This window comes from Danio aesculapii, chromosome 8, assembly GCF_903798145.1.
Source record: "Danio aesculapii chromosome 8, fDanAes4.1, whole genome shotgun sequence".
Classification (NCBI taxonomy): Eukaryota; Metazoa; Chordata; class Actinopteri; order Cypriniformes; family Danionidae; genus Danio; species Danio aesculapii.
Window position 1 is genome coordinate 5,570,893 of NC_079442.1, and position 19,289 is coordinate 5,590,181.

The window sequence follows — 19,289 nt, forward strand, 5'->3', positions numbered from 1 at the left end:
GCCGGAGAGGAAGCTTCAGGAGGAGGAGGAGGACGCAGAGTCTCGGCCAAAAAGACAAGGACAAGAACTGCATACTGTCCTGAGACCGAGACGTACAGTCAAACCAAAATTCATTCAGATAACATTCACTTCAGTTCTCATATTATCACACTTTATAGTCAAGGAAATGTTAGTAAAACAAATTTATCCTTTAAATTAGTTAAATTTTTATTTTTGAGTGAACTATCCCTTTAAAAGGTATCAGTAATGGTTAAAAATTGAACTCCATCAATCAGGTGAAACAAATTCATCTTAATAAAGTCAGATAAATACAAAGTTCTGTCATGAAACTCTAATGCTGGGTTCACACAGAACACAATATCACTTGCTCTGGTTTCCTCACGGGATGTTTTTCACCTCGCACATATTTTCAGTTTGAGTTAAGTCATATGAACTTGCTCAGTAAAGGCGATTGAGGTGAATTCTGTGTCATTTGCACCGTGCGATGGTAATTCGCCTCTTCACGCATGAATTGACTTAATGTAAATTACTAAAGCGAAGATTTAAAACTTAATTTACACATGGTCACTACATGATTTGATTTGTATTATCACACTTTATTCACTATAATTCATAAAATGGTAGTAAAATAAATTAATCTTACTAATGTCACATAAATACAAAGTTCTGTCATTAAACTCTATAGACCAATTACCAACCTACGTCTCGCATGACGTCACACGGGTCCCCGCTTACAAAAAAGACAGGCTGCAATAATAAACATGTTGTGTTTTGCGATAGGATGCAAAATTCAAGTCCAAAAATAGAAAACTTAACTTTTACCGTACACCACACTGCTTTAATGCCAACTGCAGACGTCTTTGGCTAAAAGGGAGCTGAATGAAGTTACGACCTAATTAGAAATGCGCGACTCTGCAGTCTGAATTCACGAATATAAAAGCTAGGTCACGTTGGCAGTTACCCATCTGGGGACTATTTTCAAAGCACTGCATAATGTCAGTCAGAAGAGTCAAGCTTTAAATTTGATTTTATAGAAACGCATTGGTCGTTTTTGAACTTGATGCTAATGATCTAATCCGATTTAATGACCTATGCTAAGATAAGCTAAGCTACTGTCACAGTTTACTTTAGTTCATTTATATAAGTGAGGATGGCAAAATACAGTGTCCTACACCCACTAGAGAAAATAAATATATAATATCTAGTGTCTGAATATTTTTTGGTTTGGCTGTATGTGTGGGAATGACTGTTAAAACCTGGAGATGAAGACTCAGAGTCTCACATTACAACTCTCTGGACCAACAAGCTGCTCTGTCAACAACAAAGTTTATGAGTTATATTTTGTATGATAAAAATAGACTCTATCTTACCGTCTGTGCATCTGTCTACCAGTATTTTTTTATAGAGGTGATGAAATATTATCTAATATCACTTTCAAGATCCGGGTGCTGGCATTATTATTATTATTATTATCATTATTAATTGAGCCGAGGAACATTTCTAATGCAAAAAGTAGAACTTCTGTTTCTAAATGTATGCGAAAGATGTAGATTTAACTGTCATTTCATTTTACATATTATGTTTAACAAATATCCTGCATGAAAAAATCTCAGACCACTGCATAAAAACAGCTCAATGAAAGTGCTGTGTTGACCCAGCACTTAAAGTCTGTGAGAAATCAAACTGTACAATGTTTATTTTGCTAGCGCACATTGTTATTCTCTGTATACGGTGTACAATTAATCTGTGCGAGTTTATCCACTGAAAAAAAAGTTTGCTTCTGCATTTGGAGGGCCGGTGTCCTCACATTTGATCCTACCCATCAGAATATGCTACCAACACTATTTGAATGGTTCTGAGGTTAAGGTTAGGGATTAGGTAGGTTAGGGTGATATTACAGCTTCATATCACACTACTCCACATTAGAATTTACACTGTCTGATAATCTACAATCTGATAGGTAGCCTATCGTATCATCAAAATGTGCTACCTACTTATTGAATGGGAGGTAATTTGACAAGGTAGGACAAATCTTCAGAAGATTTGAGTTTGGCATTAACCACACCCCTCTTACCATTCATTTGCTATGATGGGATGATACGCAAAAAGAAATTCCCGCCCCCTACCCAATATTTTGTTTTAATTGGAAGTACATCAACATACTAAAATAAAAGTCTCAGTTACTTAGCAGCACATTTTGCTCGATCAAGTTTTCTGATTGGTGGATTGTCTGTACAGCATCATGGGTAATGTAGTTTTCTGCGCTATTAAACATGATTAACAAGCTCATCGCTCACATGTCTGTTTTTAAAGGGATAGTTCACCCAAAAATCTAAATTCTGTCATCATTACTCATCTTTATGTAGTTCTTTCTTCTGTTGAACACAAAAGAAGATATTTTGAAAAATACTGATAACCTGTAACCATTGACTTCCATACTATTTATTTTTCCGATGGAAGTCAATGGTTACAAGCATTTTGCTTTCTTCAAAATATCATCTTCTGTGTTCAGCAGAAGAAAGGAACTTGTAAAGGTTTGAAAGGTTTTATTTTTGGGAGAACTATCCCTTTAAAGGGAATCAGTTATTGTTAAAAATCTAATTCGCTGTGGAGAAAATGAATGGGAGGTTTAATTACTGTTGCACTCTTAAGAGATGAAAGTCAGTCTGGGATTCTTATATTCGTGAATATTCCAGGTTCGTATCAACAGATGTTTTTGGCGAAATATTGAAAACAAGATCACAGAATTCAGTTTTGATTGGGATGCTGTTCCTAGTACAGTAAATATTGTACATTTTGACAAAACATTCATCCTATATTCAATATGTGAGTAAAGATCGTTCCAGTTATTCGGCAGAGCCCGTTTCAAATCACTTTTAATTTTATTTAACCCACAAAAACCCAAATCCCATATAAAGCCATAGTACAAGATACCATTTTAAGTGCTAAGTCTAAACCAGACTACTTTAACACGTGAAAAGCTGTTGCTCGTTGGACTTGTTTTGAAAGGACTGTGTAATTTGCACTTGTTAAATGTTCAAGAAGTGAAACTTTTTGACATGCAAATACAGTGTTGTTGTGTTATCGCATTTAGTCAAAACTGCAGGCCGTCTCGTAACAATGTGGGAAAGAAAATATCATCCTCATTGACTGTATTATATGTAAATATTGACACGTGAAACCTCTCTATGTGTAAATGAGAGCTTAAAAAAGACACACGACTTCACTGTGTGTTTTACACAATAGAGATCAAACGATTGTATGCTAGAATTGTATTTTTATAAACAAGGTGATGGTTTTATATTCTCCTCGAGATGCTTTCTGGCTTAATATAATTTAGAAACTTTTAAAAAGTTTTCTTTTTAAATGGGAAAAAATAAAACACTTGAACCTAATTGTTGCTCTTCTTTCTTGTTGTTATTAAGCTTTTTAACAAATCAATTACTCACCGGCCACTTTATTAGGTACAGCTATCAACTGCTCGTTAACGCAAATTTCTAAACAGCCAATCACATGGCAGCAACATGGTCAAGACAATCTGTTGCAGTTCAAACCGAGCATCAGAATGGGAAAGAAAAGTGATTTAAGTGACTTTGACCGTGGCATGTGCCAGACGGGCTGGTCTGAGTATTTCAGAAACTGCTAATCTGCTGGGACTTTCACGCACAACCATCTCAAGAGAATGGTCTAACAGAGAATGGTCTGAAAAACAGAAAATATCCAATGAGCGAGGTCAGAGGAGAATGGCCAGACTGGTTCGAGCTGATAGAAAGGCAACAGTAACTCAAACAACCACTCGTTACAACCGAGATCTGCAGAAGAGCATCTGTGAACGCACAACACATCCAACCTTGTGGCGGATGGGCTACAGCAGCAGAAGACAGGTGCCACTCCTGTCAGCCAAGAACAGGAAACTGAAGCTACAATTCACACAGGCTCACCAAATTTGGACAATAGAAGATTGGAAAAACGTTGTCTGGTCTGATGAGTCTCCATTTCTGCTGCGACATTCGGATGGTCGGGTCAGAATTTAGCGTCAACACCATGAAAGCATGGATCCATCCCTTTTATGACCACAGTGTACCCATCATGTCATAAAGCGCAAATCATCTCAGACTGGTTTCTTGAACATGACAATGAGTTCACTGTACTCAAACGGCCTTCACAGTCACCAGAGCTCAATCCAATAGAGCACCATTGGGATGTGGTGGAACGAGAGATTCGCATCATAGATGTGCAGCCAACAAATCTGCAGCAACTGCGTGATTCGATCATGTCAATATGGACCGAAATCTCTGAGGAATATTTCCAGTATCTTGTTGAGTCTATGCCATGAAGGATTAAGGCAGTTTTGAAGGCAAAAGGTATGTCTAACCTGGTACTAGTAAGGTGTAACCTAATAAAGTGACCTGTGTGTGTGTGTGTGTGTGTGTGTATCCTGTCCTAGCTGACAGGAGTGGCACCCGGTGTGGTCCTGTGCTGCTGTAGCCCATCTGCCTCAAGGTTGGACGTATTTATATAAATAAAAAAAGTATAAAAGTGGTTAAGTTTTTTTTTTTTTTTTTTAATAAAACGTAACAAGATTCACACATTTATGGATGCATTGGGTTAATAAAGTTAAATAGCCAAATATACTACATTTTATTTGTTTTAATTATGTACAGAAATGGATAAATATGAATATGCATAAAATAAATATGAATGGTTAAACAGTGTTTAATCTCATGAAGAAATGAATAGATTTACCTTATTTATAAAATCTTTCATAAACATTATATATATATATATATATATATATATATATATATATATATATATATATATATATATATATATATATATATAAATTAATAGTAATGAATATAATAAATATAATTATATACATTCATATAATTTAATATTTATAAACGAATATTAATAAAATAAATATTAATGATTATGTATACAGTTTATTTTTTAATGATATAAAGAAACAGCATTGTCTTTTTCCCCCACATTGGCTGATTTTATTATTCTACTTCTCGTTTTAGTAAACAAATTAATAAATAATGGCAAAATAAACAGGTTAGAATTTGAATCAAAGTTTAAGTATAACGTTGTCTTATAACAATAAATAAGTAGCAAATCATTTGATGTGAAACGGCCTCAAAGTTTCTTTTCCTTATGAGTCCAACAGCACTTGACGACTGCAGACTATGAAGGTAAATCAGTTGCAAAACTCGAGAGCTTGCAAATGTAAATGTGAGCACTTGTGATAATAATATTTGTATGTGTATGTTGAAATGTACACTCACAGCTCTGATGTGAACAGCTGAATCCCTCGATTTGCACACACACACAACAATCCACACACTTGTGTTTTGAATTGGAAGTTGCAGATTAATAGTTGTGTATTTGTAAAATGTCATTCACAAATACAAAATGACAGACACACGTGTGCACGGCAAATTTGATTGCATCTTTGCTCTACAACCACAGGTCGGCACTCACAACCTCTCAGATTCGTCAGTACAACTACAAATCTCCCGCGCTCTGACTTTTGCTACACATCTCCCGCCATCTCTGTAGCAGAACTCATCTGTGCACTTGCAAATGCAGATGCGCGAGCAGCGCGGGGCGGGGCAGGTGTAAAGCTGTTTGATTGGCTGATGCCTGACCAATGAACAATGCCAGCAGCCAACAGGACTGAGGTGCAAAAGAATCATTTCCCACGATTATTTTATTATTTAGGGTTTATTTCAATTCTTTTCTGAAGAGATTCTTGTTAAAAATCATTAATCTGCGGAAATGTACATACCAGTAAAGGAGCAGCAAAGCCAGTTTATTGGCTAGAGCCAGCCAATGAGATGGGGCGACACAGGGCAGCTCACGTTGTTGGAGGCCTCGAGCAATCAGAGGGTAAGTTATGATTTTTAATAATCATCTATATGTTCAATACTGTTAGCTAAGCTAAGGACTATGCTAGGTGCTTCTCTAGTTTGTTTTTTATATAAGAAACAGTTATGAGTTATGTAGGAGTTGCTTTCAATCATGTTATATGGTTCTAAAAAAATTCGATTCAACCCACATGAAATAAGAAGTTGTAATAGTATTTATAGTAAATAATATTACATTTTTGAACCATACTAACTATAGTAAACTGTATTATACTGTATATATTGCAGTATCTGCAACTTTGTTAATGAATGCAACAGCACACTAGTATAAACTAGCATGAACTTTAATAAATTGAAGTATACTTCAAAAAATAACATATATATATAGCTTAAATTTGATAAAATTGAAATATAGCTATCTGTTTAAAACTAAACATTCTAATGTCATTTATTATGCAAATATCAAGTTGAAACAAATCTGTTAAGAACACGAATTTATATGTAAAACCTAATACATTTTAAAGCAGTTTCATTTCTTTCTGATTTATACATCTACATGCATTACATCTGATTTAGGTCCACAACTTGCATCCTTCAACATGATATGTGTGTTCAAAGGAAGAGCAACTAGGTGAGGGAGACAGTGTCCATCGCTCGGCTGAGGGTCCACTTTGAGCATCTCATCTGCAGGGTTAAGCAACATAAGCTGAACAGTCATCATCTCTCTCTATTACAGCGAGCATCAACCAGCTTTACACAATGGCTTGCATTCTGACCATTAGTAAAGGCTTGAGCAAAGGATTAAAGAGGAGATAACATTTGATGGGTAATGATGAAGTTGGATTTACCACCTCCATCTCATTATGAACAAGGAAAAACCCTGAAATATTTAAATACAAGTAACTAGACGTTTGCACTGAAAATTTTATTTGACAAATTAATGTTAAACATTTCCCTTACAGCACAGGTGTCAAACTCAGTTCCTGGAGGGCTGCAGCTATACAAAGTTTAGTTCTAACCCTAATTAAACACACCTGATCAAACTAATTGAGTCCTTCAGGTTTGTTTGAAACTTTCACTTAAGTGTGTAGAAGCAGGGTTGAAACTAAAAACATGCAGGGTTACGGCCCTCCAGGAAGTGAGTTTGACACCCCTGCCTTACAGTAAAGTGTAAAAATACTACAATAAACAATTATCAAAATAAAAGTTGTGTGTGTGTGGGTGAGTGTGTGTTTTGTTCAAATCTGTAGTCATCTTGGCAGGTAAAAAGAGAAAATAAATGGTCGGCTTCCTCTTAAATGATCTGAATCATTTTGAAGTGTTTGTAGATGAGCTAGATCATCATGTCATCTTTAGCATAAATAACATCCTATTCAAGCTATGCAGCTTCTCTGAGTTAGTCATCGACTTGAAACAGGCTGATCTCTCCTGTCACTCCATCCTTACAGGAAACTGAAAATAACCTATAGTTAGTAACGTTCATAATTAAAAAAGTGATATAAAGGACACACTACACAAACATGTAAATAGATAGATGGATAGACAGATATGATGCAGGTTATTATAACAAAAACCGGTATGATCTGTGAGAAACTGAAACGCCTAGTGTTATTTTTAATTGCTATTAATGTGTGTGAGTGTGTGTGTTCGTGTGTGTGTGTGTGTGTGTGTGTGTGTGTGTGTGTGTGTGTGTGTGTGTGTGTGAATATACTTCAATTTATTAAAGTTCATGCTAGTTTATACTAGTGTGCTGTTGCATTCATTAACAAAGTTGCAGATACTGCAATATATACAGTATAATACAGTTTACTATAGTTAGTATGGTTCAAAAATGTAATATTATTTACTATAAATACTATTACAACTTCTTATTTCATGTGGGTTGAATCGAATTTTTTTAGAACCATATAACATGATTGAAAGCAACTCCTACATAACTCATAACTGTTTCTTATATAAAAAACAAACTAGAGAAGCACCTAGCATAGTCCTTAGCTTAGCTAACAGTATTGAACATATAGATGATTATTAAAAATCATAACTTACCCTCTGATTGCTCGAGGCCTCCAACAACGTGAGCTGCCCTGTGTCGCCCCATCTCATTGGCTGGCTCTAGCCAATAAACTGGCTTTGCTGCTCTTTTACTGGTATGTACATTTCCGCAGATTAATGATTTTTAACAAGAATCTCTTCAGAAAAGAATTGAAATAAACCCTAAATAATAAAATAATCGTGGGAAATGATTCTTTTGCACCTCAGTCCTGTTGGCTGCTGGCATTGTTCATTGGTCAGGTATCAGCCAATCAAACAGCTTTACACCTGCCCCGCCCCTCCCCCGCCCCGCGCTGCTCGCGCATCTGCATTTGCAAGTGCACAGATGAGTTCTGCTACAGAGATGGCGGGAGATGTGTAGCAAAAGTCAGAGCGCGGGAGATTTGTAGTTGTACTGACGAATCTGAGAGGTTGTGAGTGCCGACCTGTGGTTGTAGAGCAAAGATGCAATCAAATTTGCCGTGCACACGTGTGTCTGTCATTTTGTATTTGTGAATGACATTTTACAAATACACAACTATTAATCTGCAACTTCCAATTCAAAACACAAGTGTGTGGATTGTTGTGTGTGTGTGCAAATCGAGGGATTCAGCTGTTCACATCAGAGCTGTGAGTGTACATTTCAACATACACATACAAATATTATTATCACAAGTGCTCACATTTACATTTGCAAGCTCTCGAGTTTTGCAACTGATTTACCTTCATAGCAGACAAAAGGTGGCACGAGAATGTTCTCAAGGAAAAAGTTTTGTGTGTATGTTATCAGTTGGGTTGGCTCACACGGCACACACTTCCTGCTTCTGTAATGAGTTTCTGATTGGATGGAGCAAGAAAAAAGGCAGGAGGAGTGTGTGTGAGGAGAGAGTCAAACCGGTCAGGCAAGTTTTACTTTCTTCTTAAAATACAAACACACGCGTCCACCATCTGTCCTGTGCTTTACTGTTGTCAGACATTTTTAAAAGAATACAGACGTTACAGGTTATATTCGGACTCACTAAACTTCAGAGGAATCCAGTGCTGTGGCGTTTCTGAGGAGACACAGGTAGGTGTTTGGCTGCGTGTGTGTGTTTAATTGGTGTTTCAGTGCAGTCTATATCTTCAAACAACGTTGCTTATACACTTTCTTCACTCTGTTGTCTGTCTGTTTCTCATTCTAATTCCTCATAACTGTTGTTGTGATTCTAGACATAATCCAGGATCATGTAGAGACATGTTGTGCCCCGTCCCGACAATCTGTAAGTCAAATCTTGTGTCCCATTTATTCGCTGACCTGAATTTTTCTCATGCCTCAAGGGGTTGAATTCATATTTGCTTTATATCTTAACGTATAAGAGTGTTTAGTTTGTTTCTAAAACTGGCAGAAATGCTATTGAAAAAAAGAAGAGTGAGGCCAGGAAGATCGATTGATTTATTTTTTGATGGATTAATCCTCCATGTTGTCTTAGATTTTGCTATGCATTCTTCATTTGTATCTAAAAATTACCCGCCTTCAATAAACCTCTACATAAAGCAGCTAAAATTAAATTCAATACTTAAATTTGGATTTTGTATAAAGAAACCACCTAATCTTCGTCACAAACTGTGAATGTTTAGGTTTTCCCTCATCAGTGTGGAGGTTTTCCATCAATGTTTACTCAGTGGGCAATTCTCGTTTTTGACTAAAGTAAAATCTATATTTTCAAATGCTAAAAGTACCTGCACAAGTGTAAACGTTTTAGTAAGATAGTAGGCCTTAATGTGTGTTGGAGTAGTTTTTGTGTTTAAAATTATTGAGGTAAAGTTGGTTTTATATAAGAACATTAATTAATTTTAATTAACAGTGACAACTTGTGACGTTATCCCTATATTGTAATTGAGTTAAGTTGGTTTAATATTCACGCATTTGTTCATTTTTTTTAATAGTGACAACTTGTGATACAGTCCCTATATAGTTATTGAGGTAAAGTTGGTTTTATATTCACACATTTTCATTTTTGAACAGTGACAACTTGTGACATATATTCTTATTGAGGTAAAGTTAGTTTAATATTAGCACATTTGTTCATTTTTGAACAGTAACAACTTGTGACAAATTTGAGACATTACCTATACAGTTATAGAGGTAAAGTAGGTTTTATATTCGCATATTCGTTGTTGTTTTTTTTATATATAAGCATTGACAACTTGAGACGGCCCCTATATAGTTATTGGTTTTATATTCGCACATTCATTATTTTTTTAATATAGATAACTTGTAACACGCTCCCTGTATTGTTATTGAGGTAAAGTTAGTTTTACATTTGTGCATTCTTTCATTTTTGAACAGTGACAACTTGTGATGCTGTCCCTATATTATTATTGAGTTAAGTATTATTCAAACATTCATTCATTATCTTAACAGAGAACTTGTGAGATGTTCCCTATATTGTTATTGAGGCATAATTGGTTTTATATTCGCACATTTGTTTATATTTGAACAGTGTCAACTTATGACATTCATTTGCATTTTTAACGGTGACAATTTGTGAAACTGTCTTTATATAGTTATTTAGGTAAAGTTGGATTTATATTTGCATAATTTGTTCATTTTTGAACAGTGACAACTTGTGACATTCTTATTGAGGTAAAGTTAGTTTTATATTCACACATTCGTTCATTTTTTTTTAAAAATAGTGACAACTTGTGACACGCTCCAGATATTGTTATTGAATTAAGTTGGTTTTATATTCAAACATTTATTCATTTTTTAACATTGACAACTTGTGAGACGTTCATTGTATTGTTATTGAGGTAAAGTTGGTTTAATATTCGCGCATTTGTTCATTTTTTTGAAATAGTGACAACTTGTGACATTGTCCCTATATTGTTACTGAGGTAAAGTTAGTTATTATTCGTACAATTGTTCATTTTTATTTTAATAGTGACAACTTGTGATACAGTCCCTATATAGTTATTGAAGTAAAGTTGGTTTTATATTCACACATGTTCAGTTTTTAACATCGACAGCTTGTCACACAGTCTCTATTGTTATTGAATCAAGTTGGTTTTATATTTGAACGTTTATTTATTTTTTAACATTGACAACTTGTGAGACATTCCTTATATTGTTATTGAGGTAAAGTTGGTTTAATATTCGCTCATTTTTTAAAATTTTGACAACTTGTGACATTGTCTCTTTATTGTTATTGAGGTAAAGTTGGTTTTATATTCGCTCATTCATATTTGAACAGTGACAACTTGTAAAGCATTACATGTATATTTATTGAGGTAAAGTTGGTTTTATATTCACACATTTATTAATTTTTGAACATTGACTTTTTTGACACTATCCCTGTATTGGTATTGAGGTAAATTTAGTTTTATATTCGCACATTTGTTCATTTTTGAACGGTGACGACTTCTGACATTGTCTGTATATTGCTGTTGGGGTAAGGTTAGTTTTATATTCACACATTCGTTAATTTTTTTTTAAAGTGACAACTTGTGAGACGTTGCCTATATAGTTATTGAGGTAAAGTTGGTTTTATATTCACACATTGGTTCATTTTCTTTTTTAACAGTGGCAACTTGTGACACGGTCCGTATATTGTTTATCATGCTATACTTTGAATATTCAGTCTAAAATTGCATGCAAGTATGACTTCAAAACAACATAAGCACGATTTAATTGACTGTAAACAATGTTGTGCTACTTTGATAGTCATTGGCTGCTAATGTGATTTCACTATGTAGAGTTTACAAAGGAGAGTTTATTAAGGAGAAAGTCTGAATGTGCGAAAATAACTTACTTGCTAACTTAACTCTGTCAAAATTGTCGCAAAGGACAACAATTTTTCCATAAATATGTACAGCCTTCATAAAAATAGGAAATGATTAATTTTTATTATAATGTTTGGGTTATTTAAAAAAAAAAAGTCATCAAATTTCAAGATGGAAAAAAATTTTGTTTTTCTGCTGTTAAAATGGTGCATGAGTCATTTTTGATCCATAAGTCAACAGGAGAGAAGAGTATGAACAAGTGTAATACCAATGTACAGATCATAAAAGACAGGAAATTTGCACTTTAACCTGAGGTGGAGCGCAGGCTACATGTTGAAGGAATGTGAGCTGGTATGTACATTTCCTGAGCCTAAGTGAAAGTGTCTTCAGTTATATGGTAAAAGAAGGACTGGTGTCATTTATTAACACAACTAAAGGGTAAATATCCCGTGTGATGCATTTAGAAAGTCCCTTGGGTTAACCAGTGACTTCAGTGTTACTTTCCACCGGAGGTCACATTCCTGGGTGAGCATGTAAAAAGTGTCACGGTCCCAGATAAATGTTTTCATTGTGCGATGCTGATTTGATGAATGGAGCATTGAAATAGTTTTCAGTGTGTTTTACAGTAACATTAGGCAGTATTCAATTACATATTCAGGGGAAATAAAATCAGTCAAGGGTGTGTATACCTGGTTCAGTTAATGGGTCATTCTATAGAAATGACTTTTAGTTTGTCACTTTTATTCTCAGTTGGGTTGATGCTATTTAATTCATCAATTGCACTTGTTTATTACCTTTATGTATTTTATAAGCACTTCATTAGGCAAGGCAAGTATATTTATATTGCACATTTCATACACAATGTTAATTCAAAGTGCTTTACATAAACCTCAATAAAAGAAACAAAAGAATAAAAACAAAGAGTAGAAACGATTAAAAACAGATTAAAATGTGTTAAAACAGGTTTTAAAAGGAATTAAAAATGAAAGAAAGTAGACGTAGCACAGTGCTCATTCAGTAAAGGCACAGCTAAACAGATGAAACATCAGATATCAGGTGATAAAACTACCACCACATGATTAAAAATGTTTTGTTTTTCCAGTCTAAACTAAGAGAACAAGTGTACATATGCAAACACACACTAAGAGAGTGTATTTTGTTTTGTTTTTCATTAATGTTCAAGATGATACTGGTATCCTTTTAGCCACTGCTAATGGAGTCTTCTGAGAAAGGCTTCATAATGGTTTCAGGCTATTCTTGAATACACATCAACAGACTAAATAGCTCATTAGTAGTGTTTGCTAAAGGAAGTATTTCTGTTACGATCACTCTGGGTTGAGGATTTGAACAAACCCTTGAGCATGAGTATTTCATTCAGTCTTATACAGTTGGTGCTACAGACATGAGTGAGAACTCCAATTTGCAGCTTGTTGAAGAGATAGGACGTTAGCCATGTATGGAGTCAGGATTTTCATGACGCAATATATAGTTTTGTGGTGATTTTGTGATCCAAATTTAAGCTTTGAATGGATATAACCATAAGTGACAAAAGCAATTCAACTGTCCAGTCAGTTTGACTACTGAGCCATGCTGTGAAAGGTTTATAATCGAATCCAAAAACGGATATATTTTTTATTTGTTATATATTGTTTTTAATGAAGGTACTACTTGTATAACTCCTCGTGACCTCATTTAGTGAAAAAAAAAGTTCTTATCTGCTTAAATCTTAACATAAGGATTACTGATTCAGGGTTTTTCAATTCAATACAACCTAAACCAATGGTCTCAATCAGTTCTGCATAGTTTAGCTCCAACCATCTCCTACTCACACTTGCCTAATAGTCTCTAGTAATCTTGAACACCTTGATTAGTTGGATTAGCTGTGTTTGTTCAGGGTTGTAGCAAAACAGTGGAGAGCTGCGGCCCTCCAGGAATCGAGTTTGAGACCTATGATCTAAACGTGTTATGAAAACTCTTAAAACACACCTTTTAAAGGGTAGTTTAAACAACCATGAAAATTTTGTCATCAAGCTGCGGTCACTAGAGTTTGAGTATGCGAAATTCTATAGTACGGTGCTGCGAAAAGGGGCAGGATTAAACAACACGAGTAGACAATTAAAAAAGCAAGCGATTGGTCCATGTATTAAATTTCTGTCTAAGGTCATGTTTTGATCTTCGATTGGTCTCATGCAATCATGTGATGCGATTTCACAGGTCAGAGTTCACCAAACTTGAACTCTCCAACACTGCAAACTGCGAAACTTGTCGCAGGAACTTGCATTTCAGGTCTGACGCATTCACACGTGTATTAATAGAAGTCTACGGGGAGAAAAGTGCAGTGTGACCACAGCTTCATTTAATCCAGGTTAATCCAGTTGTTACTGCTTTTTTATTGTTTTATTAGCTGCTGCATCTAGTGTTGTCACGATACTGAAATTCGATACCAATCGGTACTGAAATTTTATAAATATCAATTTTTCCGCTAAGATTTGAGCACTGTTGAGCACGTTCTTTAACAGCGCTGATTTGCCATTATGTTCACGTGCTCAACAGAATTTACTGTGATTGGCCATGAAGGTTATCCGTTCACCGAACTCAACGCTGTTTACTGAGTGTAACCAAAGATACAGGGACACTGGAGCGTTTTAAGGCCATGAGGATCACTCGTATGTCCGCTTATAGACAAACCAGCTGATCTTTGCAGCTTTAAAACGCTCCAGTGTCCCTGTATCTGTGGTTACACTCTGTAAACAGCAGTGAGTTTGATAAACTGATGACCTTCACGGCCAATCACAGTCATTTCTGTTGAGCACGTGAACACAGTGGCAAATAGTACTGTTTAAGAATGCGCTCAACAGTGCTCAAATGTTAGCGAGAAATGGACATTATTAAAAATTCAGTATCGAATTCCAGTATCACAACACTAGTTGCAACACACACAACAGGTTTTTACCTCAGATAAAATTGGATTGTAATTTGTTACATTTTTGTTTATCTTAATTTTTTTCGCAATTTATGTTGTTTTTCTGGTAAAGTCAGCATGGACTGCCTCACTAATAGACGCATATGAGTCCACAGTCATTCACAAAGTCAAACTATCAAGTTCAGGATTTTTGCTGAATAAAAACTACATTCAGATGTTTATAAATTTTTTTTTTTTTTTCCCCCAAACTCTATTGTACATCCCACTTGGGAAGTGTATCCCAAGTGGGATGTACAATAGGGTTTGGGGAAAAAAAAAATGAAACCATTCTTTGATATATATTTGCATCTTAAAAATGAAAAAGAAAGAAGGATGAGCAGCATTAGAACAGCACCAGGATGAGTAAATAATAACTTTTTGTGTAAACTACCCCTTTAAATAAATAATAAACAGTATGTTAGCAGTTTTGTTTTGGGGTTTTGGAATGTGAATGCGTGTTTGGACCTGGAAAACATGACATTTCATCAGACTAAACAACCCAACACAGACTTTAGAGTGGGCTTGGGCCATTAAAGGTAAATTATTACTCATAACTACTTGGCCAGATTATAAAAACACAATACCTTAGCAACCACATTGCAATGCCCTGGCAACCACCCACAAACTACGCCTTAGTATTGTGGTTGCTGACTTGCGCAGACAAGCAACACACACACAGTTCCTACAGCAAATGTAAGAATCTGCTTTATAAAACCAGTTGTTGAGGTGGGTGTACCTAGAAAAGGAAGCAGTCTTACAATGATCTGTTTGTCATGAAAATTTCTGTTCCCGCAGGTATCAAAACATGAACCCAGTGTGTTCATTGCATTAATGCGAAAGCATACTGGTCCATTCATCTACCTCCAAGCAAGCCAGTGCCGAGAAAAAGAAACCAAGCAAGTTTTTCATTTTTAAGGATGTCAACTGACACTCTACAGCCCTCTCTAAGGAGAATAACAAGGCTGGCTCCAGCTCCTGGCACACCAAGTCGCAACCTAGAGTTTGGTGGTCCGGTCAAATCATCTCCTGGGACACGCAAACCAAGTGCAGTGGAACGTTTGGAGGCAGACAAGGCCAAATACGTCAAGAGCCAGCAGGTGGCTTTGAAGAAGCAGCAGCCAGTGATTTCTTCCTCCAGCAACAGCCAGAATGCGGCTCAACAGCCATCCAGAAAGATCCCTGCTAGACCCGTCAAGGCAGAGACTCCACCCCTTAACATGGAGCATCTCTGCAAACTGATTGATGGAGTTAGCGATACCACCAACATTCCAGTAGTTTCTTCACAAGCCAACGGCACTAGTAAAGCTCAAGATGATGTAGACCCATCGAAGAACATCTCTGCAACACTGGAGGACACTTCTGTTGGGTCAATTTTAACAAGTCAGGGAAAGCCTGCAGTGGAAACTCCCACAATGACGGTGCGGAGAGTTGATGTCAGGCCGCAGTTGCCTCAAATGAGGATGCCTAGTAGACCACCAATCCAGAACCGCTCAGCGACTCAACAAACAATCCCAACACAACTCCTGCGCCTGCTCAGACCGTACACACAACCAAATCAGCAAACATTCGATTTCAAAAGACTCCATAATGTTACAAATGTCACCCGAGGACCTGTTAAGCCACCAAATGGCCCTGCACTAATCTCACCTTCTTCTAACTCTCCATCTCTACCTTCCTCCACAAAAACAAACACAGAACCATTATCATCTCCCACTCCACTTACTCCACCCGCTGTTGCTTCATTACTTGCCAAAAATGACTCTCAGTCCCCTCCGTCTCCAGCCTTCACTCGTCACTCCTCCACAAGCTCCAGGAAGCGTCCGTCATTGACGCGCTCAAAATCTGATGTCAGTGACTGCTTTTCAAGAGCGGGGGCAGAACTTGAACGCTTCTTCAATTATTGTGGTCTCGACCCGTCAGATATTGATGAACTTGCAAGACCAGGTTCTGACATTGTGTCTGTTTCTCGTCTTCGTAGCGCCAGTGCTCCAGCATCCGAGCACACAGCTGAGGGTGAAGATGAGGATGAAGAAGCTGCTAAAGACGACCGTCCTGCTTATGGTGTTTCCGTCATCGAGAGAAACGCTCGAGTGATCAAGTGGCTTTATGGAATGCGTCAAGCCAAAGAGAGTCCCAAAGTGGCCAGTATGTAACAAGCGACAAGAGACTGGGGGCTGGGACAGTAAATCACTGTATGGCTAATCGAGAAATAATTCTGCATCAAATTTTCTGACTACATTGCAATTCTCTCTCGAATCGAGTGTGTGCTTATTTTTTTACCACCAGATGGCACTGTATGCTTTATGAACATCCACACTCTGCCAATTCTTACATATACCAGTTGAACATAAAATGGTCATTAATAAACATAAAGATTTAATGAAAATCTTTAAATGAATGTGTTCGTATTTAGCTGTTTACAGTAATCCCATGGAAAAGATGTTATGCAAGTACATTTGACAACTAATAGTACATGATCAAAAGAGTGTTGTTCTTCAGGGTCAATAAGAGTGTATGATTAGAAACTAGCCTAGAACACCATCTGCTGTTAAAACTAGCCTATAGTCTTCTACTGTAAAAACTAGTCTAGAGCACCATCTACTGTAGCTAGCCTAGAGCACTGGCGTCTGCTGTGAGACACTAGACTAGATCACCTTCTTCTGTGAAACACTAACCCAGAGGGCCATCTTCTGGTAAACACTAACCTAGAGGGCCTTCTATGGTTAAAAAAACTAGCCTGGAGTATCGTCTGCTGTTAAAAAAACTAGCCTTGAGTGCCTTCTGCGGTTAAAAAAATAAATTAGCCTAGAGCGCCCTCTGCTGTTAAAAAACTAGCCTAGAGTACCTTCTGCTATTAAAAAAAAACTAGCCTAGAGTGTCATCTCCTGTTAAAACAGTAGCCTAGAGTGCCACCTGCTGTTTAAACAGTAGCCTAGAGTGCCATCTGCTGTAAAAACTAGCCTAGAATGCAATCTGCTGTTAAACAATAGCCGATAGCACCTTCTGCTGTTTTAACACTAGCCTGGAGCGCCATCTGCTGTTTACACTAGCCTCGAGAACGTTCTGCTGTTTAAATTCTAGCCTAGAGTGCCTTCTGCTGTTTAAACACTAGCTCAGAGCGCCATCTGCTGTTAACATTAGCCTAGAGCGCCTTCTGCTGTTTAAACTCTAGCCTAGAGTGCCATCTTCTTTTAAATTCTAGCCTAGAGCGCCTTCTGCTGTTTAAACACTAGCCTAGAGCGCCTTCTGCTGTTTAAACACTAGCCTAGAGCGCCATCTGCTGTTAAACATTAGCCTAGAATGGCGTCTGCTGTTAAACAATAGCCTAGAGCGCCTTCTCCTATTAAAAAAACTAGCCCAGAGCAGCATCTGCTGTTTAAACACTAGCCTAGAGCGCCACCTGCTGTTAAAAACGAGCCTAGAGCGTCTTCTGGTGTTTAAAAACTATAGCATAGAGCAGCATCTGCTGTTTAAACACTAGCCTAGAGCGCCATCTGCTGTTAAAAACCAGCCTAGAGCGCCACCTGCTGTTCCTAAACGAGCCTAGAGCACCACCTGCTGTTAAAAACTCATCTAGAGCGCCACCTCTTGTAAAAACTAAGCTCAGAAGTGATTCCAGAGACAATCTAAGAATCGATCTATAAACACTTTTGTCATCCCAGCTCTAGCGACTAACATCAACCACTATTCAGACTGAAATCAAACAAGTTTTTCAAAGGTCATTTATGCTTCTCCCATTCAGTATTGTGTACCATATTCATACGCTTTAGAATTGTCCAGTTGAATCTGCTGTCAAATATTGGTGGTAATTCCTTGACCACAAACTGACCATGCTTTCACAGTTAAGCTGAGTTTATTTTATAGCAGTGTTAATGGAAATATTCCATTGCCTATAGTTTACACAAACTTGACCAGTCCTCTTGCAACTATGGTTGCGTGCGCTACATCCCTTTTTTTTGTCCTATAATATACTGGATTGCGCAGGTTATTCAGTGTATGAGGGGGTTAGTGCACGCATTCAGTGGCACATCAGACCTGTCAAGAGTCTGTTTGTGTCGAGCCATTTTCATTGACGAAATTAGCACTGCTTTATCAGCGTTACTTGACAGGCTGATGCCAACAATGGCAAGAGTATTGGTAGAGATCCCAGTAAAAAACGATGCATTCAGAGATATCCGTCTTCCCAATAGTATTTGTTTATTTAGCTAGACCTAATGTTGTTACTAAGATGTACTGTAACACGTGTTTAATGTGATAATAAATATGTAAATATTTGTCATTTGTCTCTGTATTGAAATTGGTCGCCTCAGATCTTTGTTATATTGGAGGTCAACTTTTTGATGCACAACTTTATGGAGTCCCGCCAAAAGTCTGCAGATTTTGATCTGATAAAGTGTTTGTCGTCAAAATTGCAGTCCAAAAAATGTGTTGCATTGAGCGTTTTTGGATCTGTATGATTAAAGAGAATAAAAATGAATTAAAAACTACTATTGCTGCGGTTTGTTTTGTTTTTCTCCTCCTGCGTAATATTTTTGGACTCTAAAAAGCTAATACAGCACTCGGGTGGTGTCAGAACAGGTGTTTCCTCTGATATATAAATATCATTTAAAAGGGCATGGTATTTGAAGGTCACAACAGTTTCACTTTATCATCATTTC

General features: G+C 36.8%; 2 protein-coding genes across 2 annotated transcripts in view; both read left to right on the forward strand.

Annotated features, from left to right (window-relative positions):
* prickle3 (prickle homolog 3) overlaps window positions 1-83 on the forward strand; it is a 72,306-nt gene extending 72,223 nt beyond the window's left edge. Inside the window, exon 11 of the mRNA XM_056463067.1 lies at window positions 1-83. This exon is cut by the window's left edge and continues 333 nt beyond it. Coding sequence (XP_056319042.1) covers window positions 1-83 — 83 coding nt within the window.
* Window positions 84-8,781: 8,698 nt separating this feature from the next.
* On the forward strand, window positions 8,782-18,330 carry fam110a (family with sequence similarity 110 member A). The gene is made up of 3 exons (XM_056463068.1): window positions 8,782-8,973; window positions 9,117-9,166; window positions 15,427-18,330. The coding sequence occupies exon 3, from the start codon at window positions 15,549-15,551 to the stop codon at window positions 16,782-16,784; it is 1,236 nt and encodes a 411-aa protein (XP_056319043.1). The 5' UTR covers window positions 8,782-8,973; window positions 9,117-9,166; window positions 15,427-15,548; the 3' UTR covers window positions 16,785-18,330.
* Window positions 18,331-19,289: the final 959 nt, after the last annotated feature.